A 20707-nucleotide genomic window follows, 5' to 3' on the forward strand; every position below is an offset into this window, starting at 1 on the left:
TTCAGCATACCCAACGATACCACTCAACACAGCTTCATCTCCCCTTGCCTTTCTACTCAGACTCCCTTTCCTCAGGATGCACGTTGACTTTGCACTGGACCTTTGGAGTAACAATGCTTCTGTCTCTCAGAGAAGAGTTGGACCTACTTTTTAGCTCACTGGGTTTCTGTTTGTTTATCTAGTAGGATAGGACACCCCTTCCCCGGGGGAGCACTGTAGCTGCCTCCACAAAGTTGTTTTGCTGTTCTTCCTGTGAGCATTTAGAGACCTTTGCCATCTCCACACTAGGGTGTAAAATCCAAAGTGCTCAACAGCTGTACCAGTCCCTGCGAATGGACTCCCAGGGGCATGCCCCAACAGTCCTGCTGCCCCAGCTCCTACCTGGCTCCGTGTCTTGGGCTTCTCCCTGCAGAAGGCAAGGGAGAAGTGGGTGATGCACACTCCCATCCCACCCCAGGACTGGTACAGGATGTGGCAGACGTCTCTGCCCAGACTCAAGCACAGGACAGGCGGAGCTGAAAGGAGATGCTGCAAGGCTAGGGGCTGCTGGCAAGAAATTGGGAAATGCTAAATGCATCTGTTGTGTGGTTAGTCTTCAGTAAACACAGTAGGGAATTTACTGCTTTAATGGATTCTGGACAGTGGAGCAGTTTAGAGCTGCTTGGACAAATGGCCCTTATTATGCTGTTGTTCTTGTGCTTGGTATTTCCTAAGCAATCAGTACTTTCAAGGCTTTCAACAATGACAAGGAACATATTAGCAAACACGGGGTTAGCACCCCAGGTCCTTACGTTTCTTCATTCCAGTAAGGCTTGCTGTATGCTGGAACCTCAGGACTCGTGTACCTGCTCTCTTGGGTGTTGCTTCTCTCCTCGTAGCCCAGAGCAGATCTGATAATCAAAGAAATGCCCGTTACATCTTTAACAACTGGCACATGAACTCTTGCACTAGTGAATACTATCTACTCACCAGGCAAGGCTTGTGTCAATCTCTACCACTCACTGTCCCGCACCAGGGTTTTTCTCTAGGGACCATATTTAAACTACAGTTGCATTTCAGTGTGTTTCAGCTGCCTTTCAGCTCCCTTGCTGCTGCTCCACCATCACTGCAGCACTTCACTGGATTACCAGCGAATGAGAAGGTAGTGACTGAACCCCGCCAAGCACACAAACATGAAGAGAAGAAAAAAACCTGCGATGCTTGGCTCCTATTAAAGATGATGGAGGAGGGACACAACGCAAACCTCTTGGCTTATTTTCCAAGCTGCGTTTTAAACCTCAGCACATTTGCCTTCATCCTTGGGACAAAAGCTGTGAAAAGAAGCCTCCTCCTGTGCCTGCCCCATTCAGATTTCCCTTAATCCTCAGTATTACTTACTCATTAAATTTACCACACTTTTACCTTTTAAAGGAATATTCTGTGTCATCTAGGTGCACAGGGGCTCTCTCAGTAGGAGGAAAAAGGACATCAGACTGTAAGCTAGACCTGTCAAAAAAAGGAAGGAATCTCAGCTTGATAGCTTGCCAAAGGTGTCAAGGGGGACTTGTATGAAATAACAACATTGCACTTTATATGAGAGCAGAAAACAGAAAGTAATTTTTCTCAGAGAACTAATTTTCCTTCAGGAAAAAAAAGACATTTTCACTATCTCTAATCAAGAGGAATAGAGGCTGTTAGCAGAACTAATGCAGTTACTTGGCCTCAATTTATACGTCTTGGCTGGATACGAGGCTGTTCTGGCCTGGCACAGGATCATGCACCTGGGTCAAAGTACAACACAAACAGCTTTGGGGAAGATGTTCCTTCATCACTCTAGGTCTTGGGATTTACAGCATCTTACTGGGAGCCGTGTAATCCTCCTCACCTCAGCTACGAAGCTTGAAGACATCATTTACTCACCTCAAGTCCTTTGGTACACCAATACATGCAGTCAAGACCCAAAATAACGGACTAAAGTGAATGAAGAAAGCAGCTTCAGGGAGATTGGTGTGTTTGCTGTCAACAGCAGTTCCTTCCTGATCTGCACCTCTGACACTGTCAGGGGAGCAGGTATGCTCTAAAAAGAATGTGGCATGGAGACACTTTTGAGATCAACGCTAAAAGCAATGACAAAGCTGCTGTATCTGCTTCCAGGCTGCTTTTGTAGAAAGAAGTTGATGTGTAACACCGAACAGAAAGAATGCTGTTCCCACTGTTTAGCCACCTAGGATTTTCTGACTCCCCTTGCTTTGCTGCCCAATTTGGATTCTGCTTCCAGCTCTACTCTGGATGTGTTACTTTTATTCTCACACACACATTTGGCTTCTGTGAGCAGCACTGTCAGTCCCAGCACTAGGCTCTGACCTTGCAGGTTCAGGCTCTGCATCATCCAGGTAGTGAGAGGTCTCGTACCGATGGTGCAGCTTTTCTGTAGCATCTGCAGGTATGTCCCTGCAACCAGAGTTGGACTTGGTAAGGGAGGGAGATATGTGGGTCACAGAAGGAAGCTTAGCAAGTTGGAGAACAGAGCAAGAAGCAAAAATATCAAACATGAGATTTTCCTGTCTCAAACATAACACGTTTTCCTCCTTCCTGCTTAGCTCAGTAAATTTTTTGCAGCAGACCTGAAGGGCAGAGACATAAATCCAACCAACTCATGCTACTGCAAGGAAAGAAGGTGAAAAGTCCCAGTCCATTTTGAGCTGGTGGATCAAGTCCACCCCCTATTTTGCAAGTGCAAGAAAGTGCTGCTCTCGGAACACATTTGTCAGGGCAGTGCTAGGTCAGGAAAAGAGCCCTCTCACTCTAAAACTGAGCAGAAAAAACTGAATTTTACAGTGGTAATAGTTTTGTGCTTACTTTGGTGGGTAAAATCCATTGTTGGCTTCTGTGTGTTCAGTATAACTGAAAAGAAGAGACATCAACTTTAGAAAGCATGTTTGGTTTGGGTAATGTTCTACAATTATTTTCTTATGCATTTAATAAAAGAGAGAGGAGGAAATCCCTAAAACTTCCTAGAGACTTTCCTTAGTATATTTCTACAGGTAAAATGGCAAGAAACTTTGGGGAAATTCAGTGCATACGAAGTACAAAGGAGCATTTAGCTACTCTGAACATCATCAACATATGACAGATGTCAGTGGTATAGAAATTCAAGCCAGGACTCTTCCCAAAACAGTGGGATGGCCTACAGCCTACAGCTGCAACCAGGCACCTCCATCTGCCTGCACAGAAGGGGAGGCAAAGCCCTGACATCCTCTGGCTTGTCTCAGGGGAGCTGACAAAACAGGAAACTTCAGGTGTCTTGATTCACAAATTGTACATTTCTGTTTTCTGGCTTCCAGGCTGTGGGCAGTGAACAGCCCAGAAGTGAACATCTCTCGCTGAACTTCTCTTCTGCACACCGCAGGGGCGATGCCTTCCCTCCCTCACTTCCTCTTCCTTGGGCAGGACAGAAGCACAGCCACTGCTCTTCGCAGTTTGTGACCTTTCTTGATTTGTGTATCAATTTTTCCCAGCAAGGATGCAGACTCCCTAGAAAAGGGACTGCCACAGAGACTGCCACGGGCAGGAACGGAGTTGGTTTAGTCGCCTTCAGTGGATCGCTGAGCAGTGCTCTCAGATTCACAGAGGTTTCTAGATCAAATTAAATCAGCGTTTTCCAGAGGGAGGTGTGCCTCCAGCAAGGTCCACGGCAGCAGTGAAGAGCAGCATGGTGTGGAGCCCTGGCTAAGGAGACCCACTGGCTATCAGCTTGGTCACATGCCAGAAACGCTGGTGTGCATGAGAGGGGCAAGATCCTGCCAAGGTCCTGTCAGGGGCAGGTGACTGTCATACACACAAAAGGCAAGCAGAGTGGCGATGGTGGATTTCACTTGAGCTTTTGGAGACAAGAGCCAGCTCAGCTACACTGTACTGCCTGTCATTATGGGATCTTTAACCACTTTCCACAATACCTTAAGAGTCAGGACACAATTTTTTGGTTGTTTGGGTTTTTTAGGGGGTCTCTTGTTGCAAAAGTAAATAGTTAGGTGGGGGGTGGAAGCCTACAGAGACATTCAGTGGGAACCTCTCTATAATGTAAAAAAAAAAAAAAAAAAAAAAAAAAAGTAAAAAAATTATATTGCAGAATTGGTTTAGGTTTGGGAATAAACCTGGAAAATGCCGAAATTACCTACAAAAGTTATTATTTTTTTCTATCCTAGAAACTAAATTAAAAAATTGGAACAAAATATTAAATGATTTTATTAAACAGCGTAGTGTTTTCTTTTTCTACCCCTTCTTATATAGAATTTTAGAGAAACTGCTACAGTTCTGCAAAGCACAGGCTGAACTGTGCTTTTCCATCAGTAAATATCCATGCAGAATTTCCAGGCAGCTCAAGAGCAGCAGTTTATGGTTTGCAGAATGCTCAAGCCAATACAGGAATTTCACACTAACTCTACCTTCCATTTGTGGAAACCACAGTTGCTCTGGGGGCCAGTTCATCCCACTTTTCCTTCGGAGGTTTGTCACTAGAAAAAGGAAAATCCAGTGAGATATGACCTGACATATTTATATTGTCTCACCCTAGAGCAGTCTGCTGACGTGATTAGGAGGAGCACGAAGTGGGGCTAACTCAACATACTGGGAGAGGAAGGGCCAAGCTTTCCGAGACCATGGGCCCGACTGCAGTGCGTGGGTTACTCGGTTCATGGGTCACACCGCTCCCTGCAGCGAGGCACTGCTTGCCTCTTTGCCTGGGTGAGCCTAAGCGCCCTACAACAGTTGTTCTCTCTCTACTCACGGGCCAGAAAGGCCATTCTGCGGGTCCACCAGCTGGACCCTACACCCATCTTTCACTCCCCCAGACCTGTCATGCTGTGCGTCTGTCTCCTTCCTTCCCTGCCAATTACTCTGTCTCCAGTTTTAGGTGGCTTAAGTAATGAGGCATCCTCTAATTTCTCTGGGAGACTGCCTCACAATTAGGAGCAGCTATGTGACCCGAACGACCCCAAGCACAATGAGTGCATTGTAACCAGGCTGTCCCTGCGATGACATACAAGGATGTATTTATGGGCCCCAGTTGAATGTCCACGACAATAGTCCAGCCTCTACCTTTTCTCAAGCACCCTAGATTTTGCTTCAGCCCGAGAGACCAGTTTGGGAACATTTCTAGCTTTACCTTCACAGGTGGAGAGTGAGCTGCAATTAACTGTATATTCTACACAAATTAACTTAGCGAATCCAAGCCGCCTACAGCGGCTTAGGCACAACAGAATGAAAGGTGAGGCCACATGTACAACTCTGCCTACTTCAGTCTAGACACAGCCAAAACATTCAGAGGGATAACACTGAGAACAAAAAGAGCCCTGCTAATACGGGGCATATTTTAAAAATCTTGAAACTCCCCTGCATGCAGTCCACAGGATAAAGGCTACTGGCCATAAGCGTACAAGGAGGGAGTGATCTCACTCCCAGGAGGGCCAGAAGCTTCCCTGCTCTCAACTGCAAATTCCCTGTCTCACCTGTGCAGCTACACAGTGCCAGAGCTCTGCCCTTTAATGTGTCTAGAACCTGTACCCATGCCTTCAGGTTCCCAGTCAATTCCTTCTTTCTTAGGTTTTCCTCCATACAATAGAACTTTTTACACTTGGTCTTTTTGTCCAGCCACCCTTTCAGACTTTCCACAGGGTGCACAGGAATAGAACCAATGTTAGCAGGAGCCGCCAGCAACTGAGGTTCAACACATCCCTCACAGGTGTAAGAAGCTCCCCAGGGAATGGCAGTGGGAGGGCAATCAGTGTAGTTAAAAAAAAAAACAACCTAAAAAAAATATGGATGAAGTAGGCTCTTTAGGGACTGAGCCAGAGAGGAGAATCCTTGAGGGAGGTGAAGGAAGAGTAGAGAAAACTGACAAACTCGCAGCTTAGCAAGCAGATGATGCTCTTGGAGTGCAGCCCAGGACCATGACTGGAGAGATCCCATCTGTTTGAGACCACTAGCAGGTATATATTATTTCTGAGCAAAAAGCAGGTTTATGCCTTATATTCAGCAGCACAGATAAGCCTTTCTTAACTCCTTACCCATCCCCATGCTGTGACACTGTTTCAGATGAGGGTTTTCCATTAGGGACTTGTCTGTTTTTACCATTTCTGCAAGCAAAACAGCAAGAACAATTAGGTAGGGAGTTGAGGGGACACAATGTGAGATATAAGAACAGTACAGCAAGGTGCGTGTTGGGAAGTGTGCTATGCACAGTGCAGGGATTGGATTAAAATGAAAGCCTGATCAGTCTGGGAGATAGAAAGGTCTGCAGGTTTTGCACTCGTATTCCCATCATAATGAACTGGGTAGTGTTCAAGCCACGGGAGGCCCACAGCTTCCATCTGGGTACATTTCCTCCCAGATTGCTAATGCTTTTGTAAAGTGCTCCTTTCTTAGATTTCCTATGCTATAGTATTTATTGTTCCATGACTGCACTGTGTCTAGAACAATCATGTGTACATGGCAAAACCCCACAACACAGAGCCAAACTCTCCAGTCCAGCATGGTCCTTGCTATCCTTCGTGGAGCTTTAGGATGATGCAGGGCCAACAGACCTACCTGAATTCAGCAGAAGTGGAGATTCTCTCTGAAGTTTCACTTAAGGATCTGGTTGGTTGGCTCTTACTCTCTGTTTCAGGGCTGCAAGAGAAGGCAAAGAAAAAAGCTGTCATTCCTGAACAAACCAGCTCCCCACTGCAGCTGGCCAAAATTCTCCTGCATTGAAGTGTTCCTTTCTGTGAATAAAATGGAAAACAAACAGCACCATTTTCAATACATTCACTTACAAAGTCATCTTAACAGAAGCAATTTTGAAATTAAAAACACTGATATTGCCAGAAACGTCTACCTTCTGCCAATGATACACAAAGAACAAAAATAACATAACAAGGTCAGTAACCCAAGTGCTTCCTGCAGTACTGTGGAAAACCGTTTCAGCATTTTTTATACTATAGTCGTGAATTCAATCAAAGTTGAAAGTAACTGAAAATTATTCCCCTACACATATTTGGCAAGAAAGAGTTCAGCATGCATGGGTTTTTTCCTTTCAAGTTTTGAGCACTTTTGCTGGATATAAGATGGATTTCAGACATAAAACCTTTCTTAAAGCAGCTGCCTTCATCTAAGAAAAGTGTCCCATGTACAAGGCTGACAAATGTCGTTCATTTCACCTCCCAGAGGGATGCCCACAGAAATCTCTAACCTACACCTACATGTGGGCTGGTACAGCTGCAAAGGATGTCCAAGACATCCTGGCTGTGCCGTAACACTTACCTGGAGGGAGACACTGCTGTTGTCTTTGGCTCATTCCAGGAAGACCCAGAGGTGGCTTTTCTTAGCCCATTAGTACTGACAGGGGGGAAAAAAAAAAAGTAACAAAGCATTAAAGATAGAAGATTTTTTTAGGTGCCTTCTCCTGGGGGGACACACATCCTGCTTTCTGGCCCCCAGCTCTGGTGTCTGCTTCCTGGGCAGTGAGGCCAAACCCTGCTGTGCAGGGACTCACACACGCAGTTGTCCCTACACGCTGTTGCACTGACATGACTAGTATCTGCCTTTCTGCTGAAATACTCGGTCTTTAGAAACTGGCTTTTCCTACTTAACACAGCTGGAGCTGCTTCTGTCCCCAGTGTTTCAGTTTGCACTAAAACCCACCTTCCCCAAATGTATAGATGAAAGCTCAGTGCATTCACAAAATTGATTGCACTGTTGTGCACGTATGTAATACATGAGGAAAGGAGGGTAACTGCTTCCCAGCCCTGCCTCAAACCTGCACCACAACAGCACAAAATTGCTACCAAAATTCATGAGGCAGCTCCTTCATCCTGAAAACAAAGCAATTTGGGCTGAAAGGCCCCATTTATTGGGCTCCCTGCTGGGCCCACTAAGGACCAGAGTGGCTGAGAAGCTAATAATGCTGCTGCCTGGCACCAAGCCACCCCTCAGAGCGCGAAGAGAGGGCTGAATCCCAAATTAAATGAATCTGCTTGAAAACAGAGAAGGATTCTCCCTCCTAGGGCAAACATTTCCATTTCAGCTAAACGTTTCTGCATACTGGTCTCACTCAGACCCACACCATGTGCCAGCTGCTTCTGACCAGTGTGGACTCAGGGACAGTGTCACTACTGCCCCGTTACACCAGAGAGAGCCTGGCCCCAGGTCTTGCGCACCAAGGCACTTTGTCATTGCTCCGTACAGTTCTGCGTATACTTGGGTTTCACAGGAGCCTGTGAAAGGGTCTGGGGGCTTGAAACGAGGCTAACATTTCCCATCAAAGCAAAGATCAATTTAAAGATAATGAACCTCTCAAACCTCTCCGGTCACACCTATCTGTTGCCATCACAGTAGAATAATTAAATCTAAAGTCTAATGAAAACAGAGAGCTGGCTCAGGGGACTGGAAATAATGAGATATTGAGTATTTCATGTCTAGGTGATGGGGTCAGTTCACGCAGCCAAGTTTGCTAGTAAAAGAAAATCGTTACTATCTGATGGCTGCTTGATGGTGGCTCTGACTCCTCCTGCAAGTTGTCTTTCCAGCAGTGCCGCCAGGCTCATTCCTGTGGCATATGAGCACCTTGTGAAGACAGGACTGATTGGGCTATGGCGTGTGAGTGGGAGAGGCGGGTTTACACCATACCACTCACATTAGAGTTGGCCCATGGTTAAATGCAGTTTCTCATGCCCCAAGGCTGTCAGCTAGATACATTTTGACACTCTGGCCCTGTCCCCATGCCTGCCCATTTGTTTCACCAAGTTAGCTGATGTCATTTTTCATTTTGGATCTTTCTCTTCTTGCAAAAAAGGGGTCACCAGGATTTTCTGAGAAAAACCTCCATCTCTAGTTGTGTTCATATAGCTGCTACCTTGCAGAAAAATGCAGTTACCAGCAAAGATGACAAATCAATGTGCCCTAAAATCAAAGGCAGTCAACACACGACTCCAGGATGAGGTAAATACCTGTTGTCATCTGGTGTGAACCTGCATGAACCAGAAACAGTTGGACTCCTCCTCTGCTGTCCTTCCTCTTCTTCTATCTCAATTCTTTCAAAAGGCAAAAAGAGAGACAAATACCACATTGTTTCCTATTTCCCACTGCCAGCTAATTCAGCCAGTTTATTCTTGTTTTCCCTTAAGCCATGTTTTCCTTCTGTTTCCCCTAGAGGCAGATTTTTCCTGCTCCTCATGCTCCCTCTGCTCTGCTACTGGTGAGCATCTCAACTGGCTGAACGAAGCGAGATCAGTGGCATTTTGCCATCACAGTCACTTTACAAACAGCATTAGTTGAATGCTTCAATTCCAGAGAGCGCCTTAAGCATCATTTCCTTATCACACTGACTGCTTTGGAAGTTAAATGCCTGATGCCTGAAGAGCACACATCCTGCTGGCTGGAGCCAGCCTCCCCCGGAAAAATAAAGGCAGTGAACGAGTCTCTCCTTGTTTCAGGTTGCCCATAACCCAAAGCATCGTCACTACTGTATTCTTGGTGTTTACAACACTGTGGGCTCTCAAAAGCCAGCATGATTCAACCCAGAACTTATAAAGGAAGTGTCCCTCCTCTGCTTTGGAACACCTGGGGGTCTCCTATCCCAGCATTTAACAGCAGCCCTGGTACAGAACACAGATGCATGATGCCAGCGGTACTTCCAGAGGGTCAGTGACCTACCTCTTGGCAAACAAGGGTGGAAATTCTTGTGTTGGGCTGCTGTAAAGGAAGCATGAAGGCAACCGTTAGAAGTTTGGAGGTAAAGATACACCTTGGGCAGGGGCAGCTCCCACAGTTTCTAACCTGTAACTGACCCATATGGTGCAAGGCATTTAAGGGGTCACGTAACACCATTTGGGCAGAGCTGACCGTGACCAGGTGTGTTAAACCTGTGCAAATTACAGAGCAGAGGGAATAAAAATAGGAAGAGCAGCTAGTTATAACATGAAGTAAAGAAGTTTCCCCAAAGGGCCTTTTTAATTGTATCCTTTCCTGATGGCTGTTTTTCTTCCTGCACAGAAACCTGCCTCCCTCCATACCACACCATACTGCACGAGAGGAACCAGCAGCCAGTGCCAACACCCGTAAAGTCCTATCTAAGCAGTTCTCTCATTCTGGGCACATTCTGGTGCATCCCCTCCCTGCTTCCTCCCGCACAAGCAACCTCCTGGTGCCTCATTGTGTCACACTGAGTTATGTTAAGAGGAAAAAGGATTTAGAGTGAAAGCAAGCTGCAAAAAAATCACTATCATGATTCCTGGGAGATCACAGACCTTGGAAATCTGCTTTTTTTTCCCCTCCCAGGAAAGAGATGGACAACAAAGCCCTGAGCACCAGTGGCTCCTACACATCCTTCACATTCCTGTAACACATCCACACACTACTGTTATTGTTCTTTTTCCCCACAGAACTATTTTGAAGTTGCACCTAAGATCAGGATCTTTTAAATCTAGTTACTGTTCAGACACAATATAAAGCCAAACTCTGTTGCAAAAAGCTGATCCATATTGGACACAGTTTGTATTGGTTCTGATTTTCCCCTTGAATGCAACAATACTAGAGAGAGTCATACTGAGTCCGAAAGTTGAATTCTTGATTGTGGGCCTCAGGGAATTAGGGACTATCATGGGTTTTCTCTTCCTGAAATTTCAGTAAGGAAGACTTCCCAAGGCTCTTGGAGGATTTCCCCAGTTCTGCAGAAACCTGCAGAAATCCTTGGTACTTCTAGAGAAACAGCAGCTATGTCTTCACTCATTGAAAAAGCACCCATGACCTTCAGAGAGCCTTGGGTCAGGCTGCCACACCTGTAAGACTGCCTTCAACTGCCTCTTCCCTGTCTCCTTCCCCGAACCTGCACACTGAAGACTCACCCATTGCTTTTCTTGGCTGCTGAGAGGACGTAAGCACGTTCCCTGCTGGCAGTGCGTCTCAGGACACTGTTGGCTGCCTCTGTCCTAGAAGGGAGGAAAGGGGTCACATTCTGCTCATGCTGTTAGTGGCTGCGGGCTGCAGCCTTGAAGAGGCAACAGGTGAACACCCCAGTGGAGGCTTGTGCTAACCCTGACAGAGCTCCGGTGCTCTGGGGAGTGGAAATCCAGCCAGAACTAAGAGGAATAACAGTATCTTTATCTTTTTCTTTAGTATCATTCATGCCGGGCCACCGCACTTTCACCGTGCATGTAAAGTGTAAGGCAGAAAAAAAAAATACTTCCTCTTCCAGGAGGGCAGAGGGAGCTCCCCTTTTCAAGACCTAGACTGTTGCAATATTGCGTACTGCAGGACAAAACAATGGGACACAGGCTTTGTGGCTGATGTGCTACATGGGATGCACGTGTCTACACATGTATCTACCACTAGATGTACCAAGGGAGGAGTGCAGATCTCTGAAAGCACTTGTATTGGTTCATTGCCAGTGGGCAAATTACCAAGTTTTCAGTTGTAAAATCTTGTATCTGAGGAAAAGATACAAAATCAGAAACTCAACTGAAAGCAACAAAGACGCTGGCTGCATCAGATGCAGATCTACCACGAAACACATTCCACTCCGGGTATGAGAAGGACAGACCTCTCTGGATCTGGACTTAGATGCAAGCCCCCGAGTGGTCCAGACTCAAAGGTGCACATGTAGGCTGTGGGAGGTGGGTTCCGCCTGTTACTGCCAGGATATTTGTACATCTCTATCTTTTTGCATAGGCACTACAGAGCTGATGGATTCCACAACCATTTCCAGCTGCCAAATTAATTGGGGTATGCTGTCAGGTTGAATCACGTCAGGCTTTTAATTATATTTTGTTGGGAGTGCAGTCGCCTGTGGGCACAGATGCGCGCTGTGTAGAAATATCTGCTTATTATTATTGTAATCAGCCCTAATGGCTCAGCCATCATCAAACTGACCCTCCCAGTAATGAACAGTATAACTGAAGTGAGTCCACTTGTCACTGCCCCTCCAAGAAAAAGGTAGTTACCTGGAGGGCTTACCTCTTTTTATGTTCATCTGGAGTAAAAGGCACATCATCCTCATCCAAGTCCACTGATTTTTGCTTGATGTTATACGGAGCTCTGAAACAGAAAGGGGAGAGCCAGGTAAGGGAACTGCCTCTGTAGCCTGTTGCAGAGCAAAACCCAAGGTAAATCCAAGGGTAGGGCATGTGGGCATGAGTTCAGACCCTAGAAGTGTTGCACACAAGTGTGGAAGACACTTGTATTTTTCATGTGCTTTGGGGTGTACGTGTCCACATAGGATTTTGGGGTTTTTAGCATAGGTGTTAAGTATAGAGCTGGTTCATAATAAATGCTCAGCTGCATTTCAGATTAGAGCCACAGTTTTTGAACATAAAAAGCTGTGTAGGAAATGTCAGCAGTGCTGTTCTGCCACAAGGCCCCTCCTTTCTCCTGGTTTCAGAAAGGCCAGCAATGCTGTAAACCAAGTCCCCAGGCTGCATCCTCCAGTTTCTGCCGTAATTTCTACCAAGTGATACGATTCACTCCACACAAAGGCCATTACCAGTTCAAAGAACACCTTATGGGCCACACAGGCCTGGAGGTACCACCGGGACCTGCTTCAGCTCCTAGTGACAGCTCTGCACTGCTCAGCTGATGAAGCCCTGCCCGGCCGTCTTGGACATGGGCATCCATGTGCAGGCGACTTCATCACTGAGGCTCAGGTGCTGCTGAGCCTGTGCACGGACAGGAAGTGCTGCTCCCCTTTGCACACTCACAGTTTCTTGTAATCCTCAGTGGTCATCCTGTAGCCAGAGGAAGAACGGCACAGGCTGTGTCTCTTCGCAGAAGCGCTGCAGATGGCACAATCACATCTATTAACATCCCCCTTCTGAGTGCTCACCCTTCACCACCCTCTTCCTCAGGTGAGCTCATGTTCCACGTGATGGGGGGAAAACCAGGTGACCCCAAATATCCACTCTCTGAATTCAGGGAAATCTATTTAATTAAAGGGCAGCGTTTGCCATCTTTTCACAGCCTAAGGCTAGGATCTGAGGTCTGCTTTGCTTCCCCAGGGCCACTGTGAAAGACACTGTCAGAGACAGTATGGGCATACCCTTCTGTGGGACGGTGCTGCTCCATCCCAAAATCAGCCAGTGAGAAGGAAGGGGTCACCTTGTGGCATCATCCTTCTCCCCAGATGAATCAGAACAGATGATAAAATGGGGTTTCAAAAGGTTTCACCATGAGGTGCTACAAAGCATCTGCTTAGACCAGAGCCATGCTTGCTTGCTTACTTACATTTAATTCTAGTAAGATCTAGTAAGTGCCTCTCACAAGACAGGTTTCAAAACAAACAACCAAACCACATTAAAAACCTCAAAATGCAGTGTTACAGCTTTGCAAGGCCTCCTTGTGATTTGTCCCCCACTCAAAACTGTTTGCTAAATTAAACCCAAACCCGTGAGTACTTTCACAGCCAACTGCCATTCCATGCCCTGGTGAGGAAAATAGGGAATTCCGATGCCTTGTCTTTTTGCTGTGTCTGCTGAGTGGAGCTGTCAAATGAACAGCCACATCTTCCAACACTTAGCAGGGATTTAGTGGAGCTCAGTGGAAGCCCACAAGCACTGGCCAAGGTAAGAGGATGACTAGAAATTTGCACAATATTTAGAAGTCCATTCTCATGAAAAAGAGGAAGACACACACGTACCTTTTCTGTGCTTCATTAGAAGATGAAGAATCTGGCACAGAAGAGGTCTTATCAATGGTTCTTGTGAACACCCCTCTGACAGGAATAGAGACATGTTACATTTTTTGCTGGACAGAGTTTGGAACTAAAATTAAGATACTTGCAGCCACTCTAAAGCCCAACAGTGGCTGTGTGTCCTGTTGGGAAGAAGGTACTGGCTCAGGACCCCAAGAATTAGAAGGTGCTTCCTTGGGACAGTCAACCTGGAAAAAGTCCCATCTTACTATCTCCTGGCCTTAGACAACATGGTAAAATTGATTCTGATTCTAAAATCAGCTTGTGCACAGGCTTGGGTAGGGTATCACAGAGCTTGTCAACCTGTTTAGGATTATGGTGGCATCAGAGTCTCTGTGGGCAGCAACCCATGTGTCTGAGGAAGCTGAAGCACACAAGCCCCATCACTGGTGCTGTGATCACAAGGGTGGTGGAATGGTTTCCCAGCACAATAATCCTTCCGTGGTCATTGTATCATACAGGGAAGATCTGATTTCCCGTTAACATTACTGAACTACCTGTTGAACAAAATTTTCAAGACTATCTCTTCACTAAGTCGCTCCCTGAGCACTGTAATGTTCCTAACTAATAGGAGAACCCAAGAGAGAGCCATATTTTTCATGCTTGTTGCTCCTGATCACGTTCTTCCCCTACAGCCCAAATATATGCCAATCTATACGAACCTGATGAGGTAACCGGACTGAGGCTTGTGGGCAGAAGACCTATGCAAAGAACAGACATTAGCAAGTTAAGAAACATGAGGAAAACCAACAGCAGCAGCACCAGTATTAAAGGGAAACGTTCACGTGGCTGTCAAGCCAAAAATCTGGCTAAATGGGCCCTGAGTGATACCTCAGCTGCTGCACCAAAATGAAGCTTGGATTCCTTAAAAATGAAAAATCATCAGAAGAAGTGCTATAAAAGATTTTTATAAGAAAAGTGAATTTTAGAGTTAGCCAATTAAAATTAGCCATTAGTGTTTTCTGGCTCAAAATTATGCCCCCAGATTCATGGCACACAGCAGGGAAATTAGATACAGCAGAGATCCCGGTTGTTTTATCACGGGAAAACATCATCTTCACACTGACTTCTCTGAGGGTCCATTCTCAGGAAGGGAGTGTGGCATAGCTACCCTGGAGGGAAAGGAAAGGGATACTGTCAGGTGGGGATCTGGCCCCTGGCACCAGGGCAAAGGCAAGCATCTCTGGAACTTGTTTTAAGCTGTCTTGGACACGTCTTCCTGAGAGCAAGGTGGGAACCAGGATGGGCCTCAAGGACCTGGTTCCCATCAAATGAGCTCAGACAGTCTCACCTCACCCCTGCGCAGATACCACCTCCTCTTTTCCTGTCTACCCAAGTGCCCTTAGGACCAAGATAATTCAGTAAGAAAGCTCAGCAGATCTCTGCTCCAAGCAAGGTCAGCCATCAGGTCAGAGCTTAACAGGAACACAGGTTTACACTGCCCATCACCACATGCTTGAGGTGGCAGTCAATCTCAAATTTATCCAGTTGCCTTCACAAACACAGAAATGCAGGCTCACTGCAGGCCCAGCCTAGCTCTGGAGCTCTCCAGGTGGGATGCGCTGGAGGATGAGTGCTGAGCGCAGCCCCAAGCTCTCATTTCTTCGGTGTCCTCAGAGCAGGCACCAGCAGGGTGCAGACCTTCTCAGCCCTATTGCCTAGCTGTTCCCTGAGCTTTGAATGAGAACTGTAAGGAAGCTGAGAAGTTGTCCAGCTTGTCATATAAATGCCTCTCCTTTGAAGTATAAACAGATCCTGAGTGTCCTGGACTCCCTGTCACTCACCTTCTTTCAACTTGAGGGCCTCACACATTTGTGTGAAGATGCCCCTTCAGATGCCACATTTCCAGTGTCACAAACATCCCTGTTTTTACTTATCCTGTGCCTGATAAAGCACTATGCTGCAGAGGGAGGGAGAAAGAGGTAGGGCATGGCAGGGAAACCATCCTGTCTAATTGCAACAAGAAGTGACAAGAGCCGGCACAGAAAAAGGAGAGGAAGCAGGAAACTGCTCACGGGAGAGGACAACGCTCTCCCAGCAATGGCACTGCAGCTAGCAAAGAGTTCTCACATGCAACTAAGCTCTTTCCAACAGTTTTACATTTCAGGACACTAGTCCTACAAGCTCCTGGGCTTCTGAAGATCCCTCATGTTCTGGCCTTGAAGGAAATTCCGCTCCCACCCAGGGTTTCGCTTGCTCTGAGGAGCCCCCAGGCTTAGAGCATACAGTTGTGCCAGCACAGGAGCTGATGTGCACCAGTAATCTTGTGAGATCGTGAGCTTGAAGGCATCCATTCATCTGCACTAAAGACATCAAACCATCCATTCATCCATCTGGACTTTGCAGCAGATAAGCCATGCTCTCTACCAGGTGACAGTTTGTAAGATGTTACACTGACCAATGCAGGCTCTCTGTATTTTTCAACCCAGTTGCGGCAGGGTATGAGGAGGTGCAGAAAGAGCACATATTTGTGAAAAACCAGTGAAAGCACGCACGGACCCCATGAGATAACACAGAAGGGAAGCAACAGGATGGGTCCCCAAAAATACCTGTCATTCTGGGGAGCAATAGGCGTTGAGGCTGTGGATCCCCCACTGGCCTGTCCAGACCTGAGTAAAGAGAAAACACAGTAACATAATTAACTTCTGATCTTACTGAACATGGCGAGACATTTTTGGGGAGAGTTGCTAAGACTAATTTGGGCTTGGTTTTGTTTCTAAATAAAGAGAAGCTGGTCCAGATTGTGGCGTTCCCTGGTACCAGGCTGGCTGCATGACAAGCCCTGTGAGCTGCAGGAGCTGCAGACCTGGCTGTTTTATCACTTAAACTCCCTCCCATTGAGGTCTGCCCCTTCGTTTGTCATGCCAGAGAGATGGTGAAACACAATCTGGCTTCAAAAAAATTTCAGAGTTCTCCTGAGACTTCAAATCTGCCTGTGCTGTTGGCTTCTCAGCTCCCAGGAAAGGCTGTTTCTCGGAGCTTCTCCCCAGGCTGCATTTAACAAAAATAAACAGGAGCACCGCTTCCCTTTGGCAGTACCATCGCCTGGCATCACGGGGACCCCAAAACATGCTAGCACCGCATGTGCTGCTTCTGTAGGCTGGAGAACAGAGTACCCACGGGAAGTTGATGAGGGAAAGGGAAAAGGAGAAGAGGAATGTTCCTCAGTGGCCACACTTACAGCGGGCTGCTCTTTTTCTCATCCTCAGAGTCTGAGTTATGGTGGTGGATCCAGCTCTTATCTCCTTTCAGGGTGGTGCGAACCTTCATCTGCTTAATGATCCTCCTGCGGTCTTCATCCGTGGGTGGAATGACACGTCCTAGGAGAGGCAGAGGGAAAGAAAGGAGAGAGGAGGAGGGTTGCTGAGAAAGGGCAAGAATTCATAGTATCAGCAGGTGAGCCAGGGTAAATCTCGGAGAGCGAGGAGCACGAGTCTCCTTTCAGTCAGAGATCCAAACACTGAATGAGTCTTTTGCCACTTCTAATGAAAGATGGAAACAAGCTGTCATCCAGACTTCAGGATCAATTTATGCTGATGCATCACGTCCTCTCACATAGTTTCTTCTTTCCTTTCAGAGGACTGTTTAACATTAAGGAGACATTCTCTTTCAGGAAGACCCAAGACATTCAGTGGGTGGTCTAGTCATAGATTTACAAAGCACCGAGTTCCCTCTAGCATTTCCCATCACATCAGCTCTAGCATGAGGCTTTTCTGGTTTGTGGGAGAGGATGATACGCCTGGAGCATGAAGCTGAGCCAAGAGTTGGGGGTTAGAACTAAGCCATAAAATGCAACACCAGACTGTCAGCTTTCTCTGGTGGCCTGTCAGAGTTGGAGAAGTCCTTTGGTTCCTCATTTCCACGTTTCCATTACAAAGCTCAGTTTCAAAGACATATTCTCAAACCATGTCTCCCCAGTGGTGTGGTTCTGGCCCGAGTCTGGAAATGTCCTAGCCTGTGTGGTCTCTCTTTTACTGTCCAACTGCAAATCTGCCACCATCCTCATTCTGCTCCTTGTCTTTGTTCAAGGCCACAAATAACACCTACGTCCTCTGGCTGAGAAAGTCAGCAATGGCAATTAAAACATAAAATTAAAATGTAGGAAATAGCAGAAGGTCATGGATTAGGAGTTGCTAAGTCCTCCCAGTGGGAAAAATATTGGGTGGGAAAAGCACAGGTTAATGGGAAGGAGTATTAAAGCCAAAAGTTTTGGGAACAGGCAGGGAAGGAGATGGGAGGCTGGGGAAGGGGGAGCAGTTTCTCATAAGGGAAGGAAATGTGCAGGTGACTGATGTGAAGGGCATCAGTCATCCTGGAGTGCCAAAGTCCTGCTGGACTAAATTGATTGCTGCTGGCTACTATTTTTTTTTAAAAAAAAGACATTTTAACTGTGAATTTCCCCATCCAGCATTTTCTTCTGAGGGAGATAGCTGTTGATGAATAGCCAGGAAAATACCCGGATGAAGACCAGATAAGGAAATCTCCTTTTCTATGTATTTCTAACTATCTTCTATCTTTTACCATTTTGGAAATGACTGGTAAGGGCTGAAAACGTCAAGCCTGCTCTCCTTGTCACACCTGGACCAATACAGCTCAGGAGTTTAGAGACACCAACAAGTTATTGCAGCTTTACAACTTCTTATCATCCAAGCCAAGGAAACTGCCTGCCTGTACACTCTTAGCCTGTGGCAAACGTGAAATAATTCAATTTAGCTACCAGGAATGGAAGGTCATCTATGTCTCTGTATCTTGTGCTCATGATGGGCCAGAAGGCTGCCCAGAAATAGTTACAGCTGAGCAGCTGACATGCAGTGAATTGATGAATCTCTGACACACTGTCATATACTTCAGGTATATGTTACATAGTAGGGGTAAGATTTTATTATTTAAAAAAAATGGTCACATTGGACAGTCTCTAAGGAAAACAGCTATAAAAATGAAGAGGATGTCCTTCCTCAGGTGGAATCAGTAGCACTTAAAAGGCACAGTTATGCAGGGCCGCATCTACGCCAGGGTGTAGTTTAGGGACCAGCAGTAGTACTCTTCATGGGGAGCACCTGGAAAGGGAAGGGCTGCTTTTCTTAGCACTAAAATTTAATTTTCAGTTTAAAAAATTAAATCTATTACCTAATGGAAATGAGTAAGGCATTTCCACTCTTCTTCACATTCCTGTTTCAGCTTACCTACAGATTTGGAAGCATTGTCCCTTTTATTCACATCTAAAGGTCCTGTGAGCATCTGTTGCTTAAAAATTACATCTCAGTCTGCCACAGAATTCTTCACCTTGGGCATGTTCCTGGCACAACTCAGGGCAACTTGTAGCCCCAGTATGATTTTTCCACACTCCTTGGTTAATAAGACATTATTAGGAGTTTATTAATAATAAAGGCAGTCTTCTCATTACTGTATGGCTATTGCACGCTGCACAAGGGTGGTCTCCAGCCCACAGACTTTTGTTTTTTATCTCTAGAAGAGACAACAAGAGGGTGTGGGTACATGGATAAAGGGAAGCCATCCTAGTCAGCTGCTGTACTGGCTGCTGATCGCTGCTGTATTTTCAGTAGACATTTCAAGGACAGAGAGTTTTAAGGAGGATCTTGAAAAAAGAATAATATGGAAGTTTATTAGTCTTTTGCTCATCTCAAAACATCAGTCAGGCCATAAGCTCTTCAGATCTCTATACCTTCATGGACACTGAAATGATAGCCAAATGCATGTTATTTTGTAGCTGCAGGTTGGAGCAGGTCCCAGACAAGGAAGAGGTGTCCTGTACCCTTGGGCACACTGCACTGAGGGAGTTGAGCAGAGACGTTACTGCAGATAAAACTGAGCAAAGAAGGCAAAGGAAAGCCATGACAGTGGACAGATCCCCAACAGCTTGGGACGAGGAAAAAAATTACCTTTACTGACACCCAGGGACATCATGGTTCTCAGAAGCACCTTCCACTTCAGTCACTGTTTGAATGCAACAAGCCCCTGGAAGAAATGAAAAAGGGGGAAAGCAGAATAGTAGATCTGATATAAAAACTTTGAAGTTATGTGGGAGAGCATCACAACAACGTTATGGCCACAGAGCCTGGAGGATGGGGAGACTGGGGCATATATAACCAGGGTTGTGATTTCTCCCCATGCCATGTACCTTCAGTATCAAGGATAGGAAAAATCAAATGGGTGTGCTCTCCACAACAGTAAGTTTTCAGACTGGCCACAACAGATGCATCCCTCCAGCTCTGTGAGGAAAGTGGTGGAGGAGACCTTAGCAAAAGTGCCCAGAGTCACTCAGGTGGGGCAGACCTTCTGGAGTCTATAGAACTCAGAGCAGTTGAGGCTGCTTGGGTAAACCTTAGTATTTTTGTCAAATGGGAGTATAACGTAAGTGCTCTGACAAATTTCACTTGGCAGAGATATCTGCTATTGCCCCAGGACACAGCAGAGAGAACATCTTACTTAGTTCTTGCTTCTGATGGCAGCTGGGCACCTCCTTCAAATGACCACAGTAAAACAGCAAGGAGAAACTCCTGGATGTACAGCCTCAGAGATGCTCTGAGGTGAGGAATTTGCAGAACGGTGATCATTTAGTGCTGTAGTTGAACCACAACCAACAACAAGCCAGGAGTCGGGGGGGGTGGGGGGGTGGGGTGGAAATTGGTTGTTTCAGATTCTGCCAAGACTTTTTTTTTTTTAGTTGTAAACAAACAAAAAAAACCACCACAAAAACCAAAAGAAAGCAAATCCCCTCAAAATGGACCCACTGTTCTGAGATTAGTAGAACCCAGGTTAATTCAGCACCTGATTACATTTTATCAGAAAAGTTTATTTTCTTTTTTCACTCTCTAAAGTTTTTCCTGTAAACTGTGGGACAAGTTGTCCTTTCAGAGGAGAAAATCAAGGGCAACTTCCAGCTTTTACAACCCTCCATTCTTTCCTTGCCAAAACTATCTGCTGAACCTGGATTCTTAAGCGACTCTGCTATTCATTAATAAAAATGCCCAACCCTATTCAGGAGTCTGT

At 46.1% G+C, this 20707-nt stretch overlaps 1 protein-coding gene across 4 annotated transcripts in view; it reads right to left on the bottom strand.

Moving 5' to 3' along the window:
- Positions 1–20707, bottom strand: part of ZNF185 (zinc finger protein 185 with LIM domain) — a 49855-nt gene that overhangs the window by 14990 nt on the left and 14158 nt on the right. For all 4 annotated transcript variants that reach the window (XM_027783588.2, XM_027783589.2, XM_027783586.2 and 1 more), the window contains exons 2-19: positions 19597–19672; positions 16878–17016; positions 16246–16305; positions 14359–14397; positions 13643–13717; positions 12708–12782; positions 11968–12048; positions 10860–10943; positions 9670–9708; positions 8964–9047; positions 7279–7353; positions 6565–6645; positions 6045–6113; positions 4425–4493; positions 2839–2883; positions 2344–2430; positions 1402–1485; positions 792–890 (exon numbers count right to left, since the gene is read on the bottom strand). In XM_027783588.2, the coding sequence (XP_027639389.1) occupies positions 792–890; positions 1402–1485; positions 2344–2430; positions 2839–2883; positions 4425–4493; positions 6045–6113; positions 6565–6645; positions 7279–7353; positions 8964–9047; positions 9670–9708; positions 10860–10943; positions 11968–12048; positions 12708–12782; positions 13643–13717; positions 14359–14397; positions 16246–16305; positions 16878–17016; positions 19597–19621 (1310 nt within the window). In that variant the 5' untranslated portion in view covers positions 19622–19672. The remainder of the gene's footprint in view (positions 1–791; positions 891–1401; positions 1486–2343; positions 2431–2838; positions 2884–4424; positions 4494–6044; positions 6114–6564; positions 6646–7278; positions 7354–8963; positions 9048–9669; positions 9709–10859; positions 10944–11967; positions 12049–12707; positions 12783–13642; positions 13718–14358; positions 14398–16245; positions 16306–16877; positions 17017–19596; positions 19673–20707) is intronic.

Source organism: Falco peregrinus, chromosome 13 (assembly GCF_023634155.1).
Source record: "Falco peregrinus isolate bFalPer1 chromosome 13, bFalPer1.pri, whole genome shotgun sequence".
In the NCBI taxonomy this organism is placed as follows: Eukaryota; Metazoa; Chordata; class Aves; order Falconiformes; family Falconidae; genus Falco; species Falco peregrinus.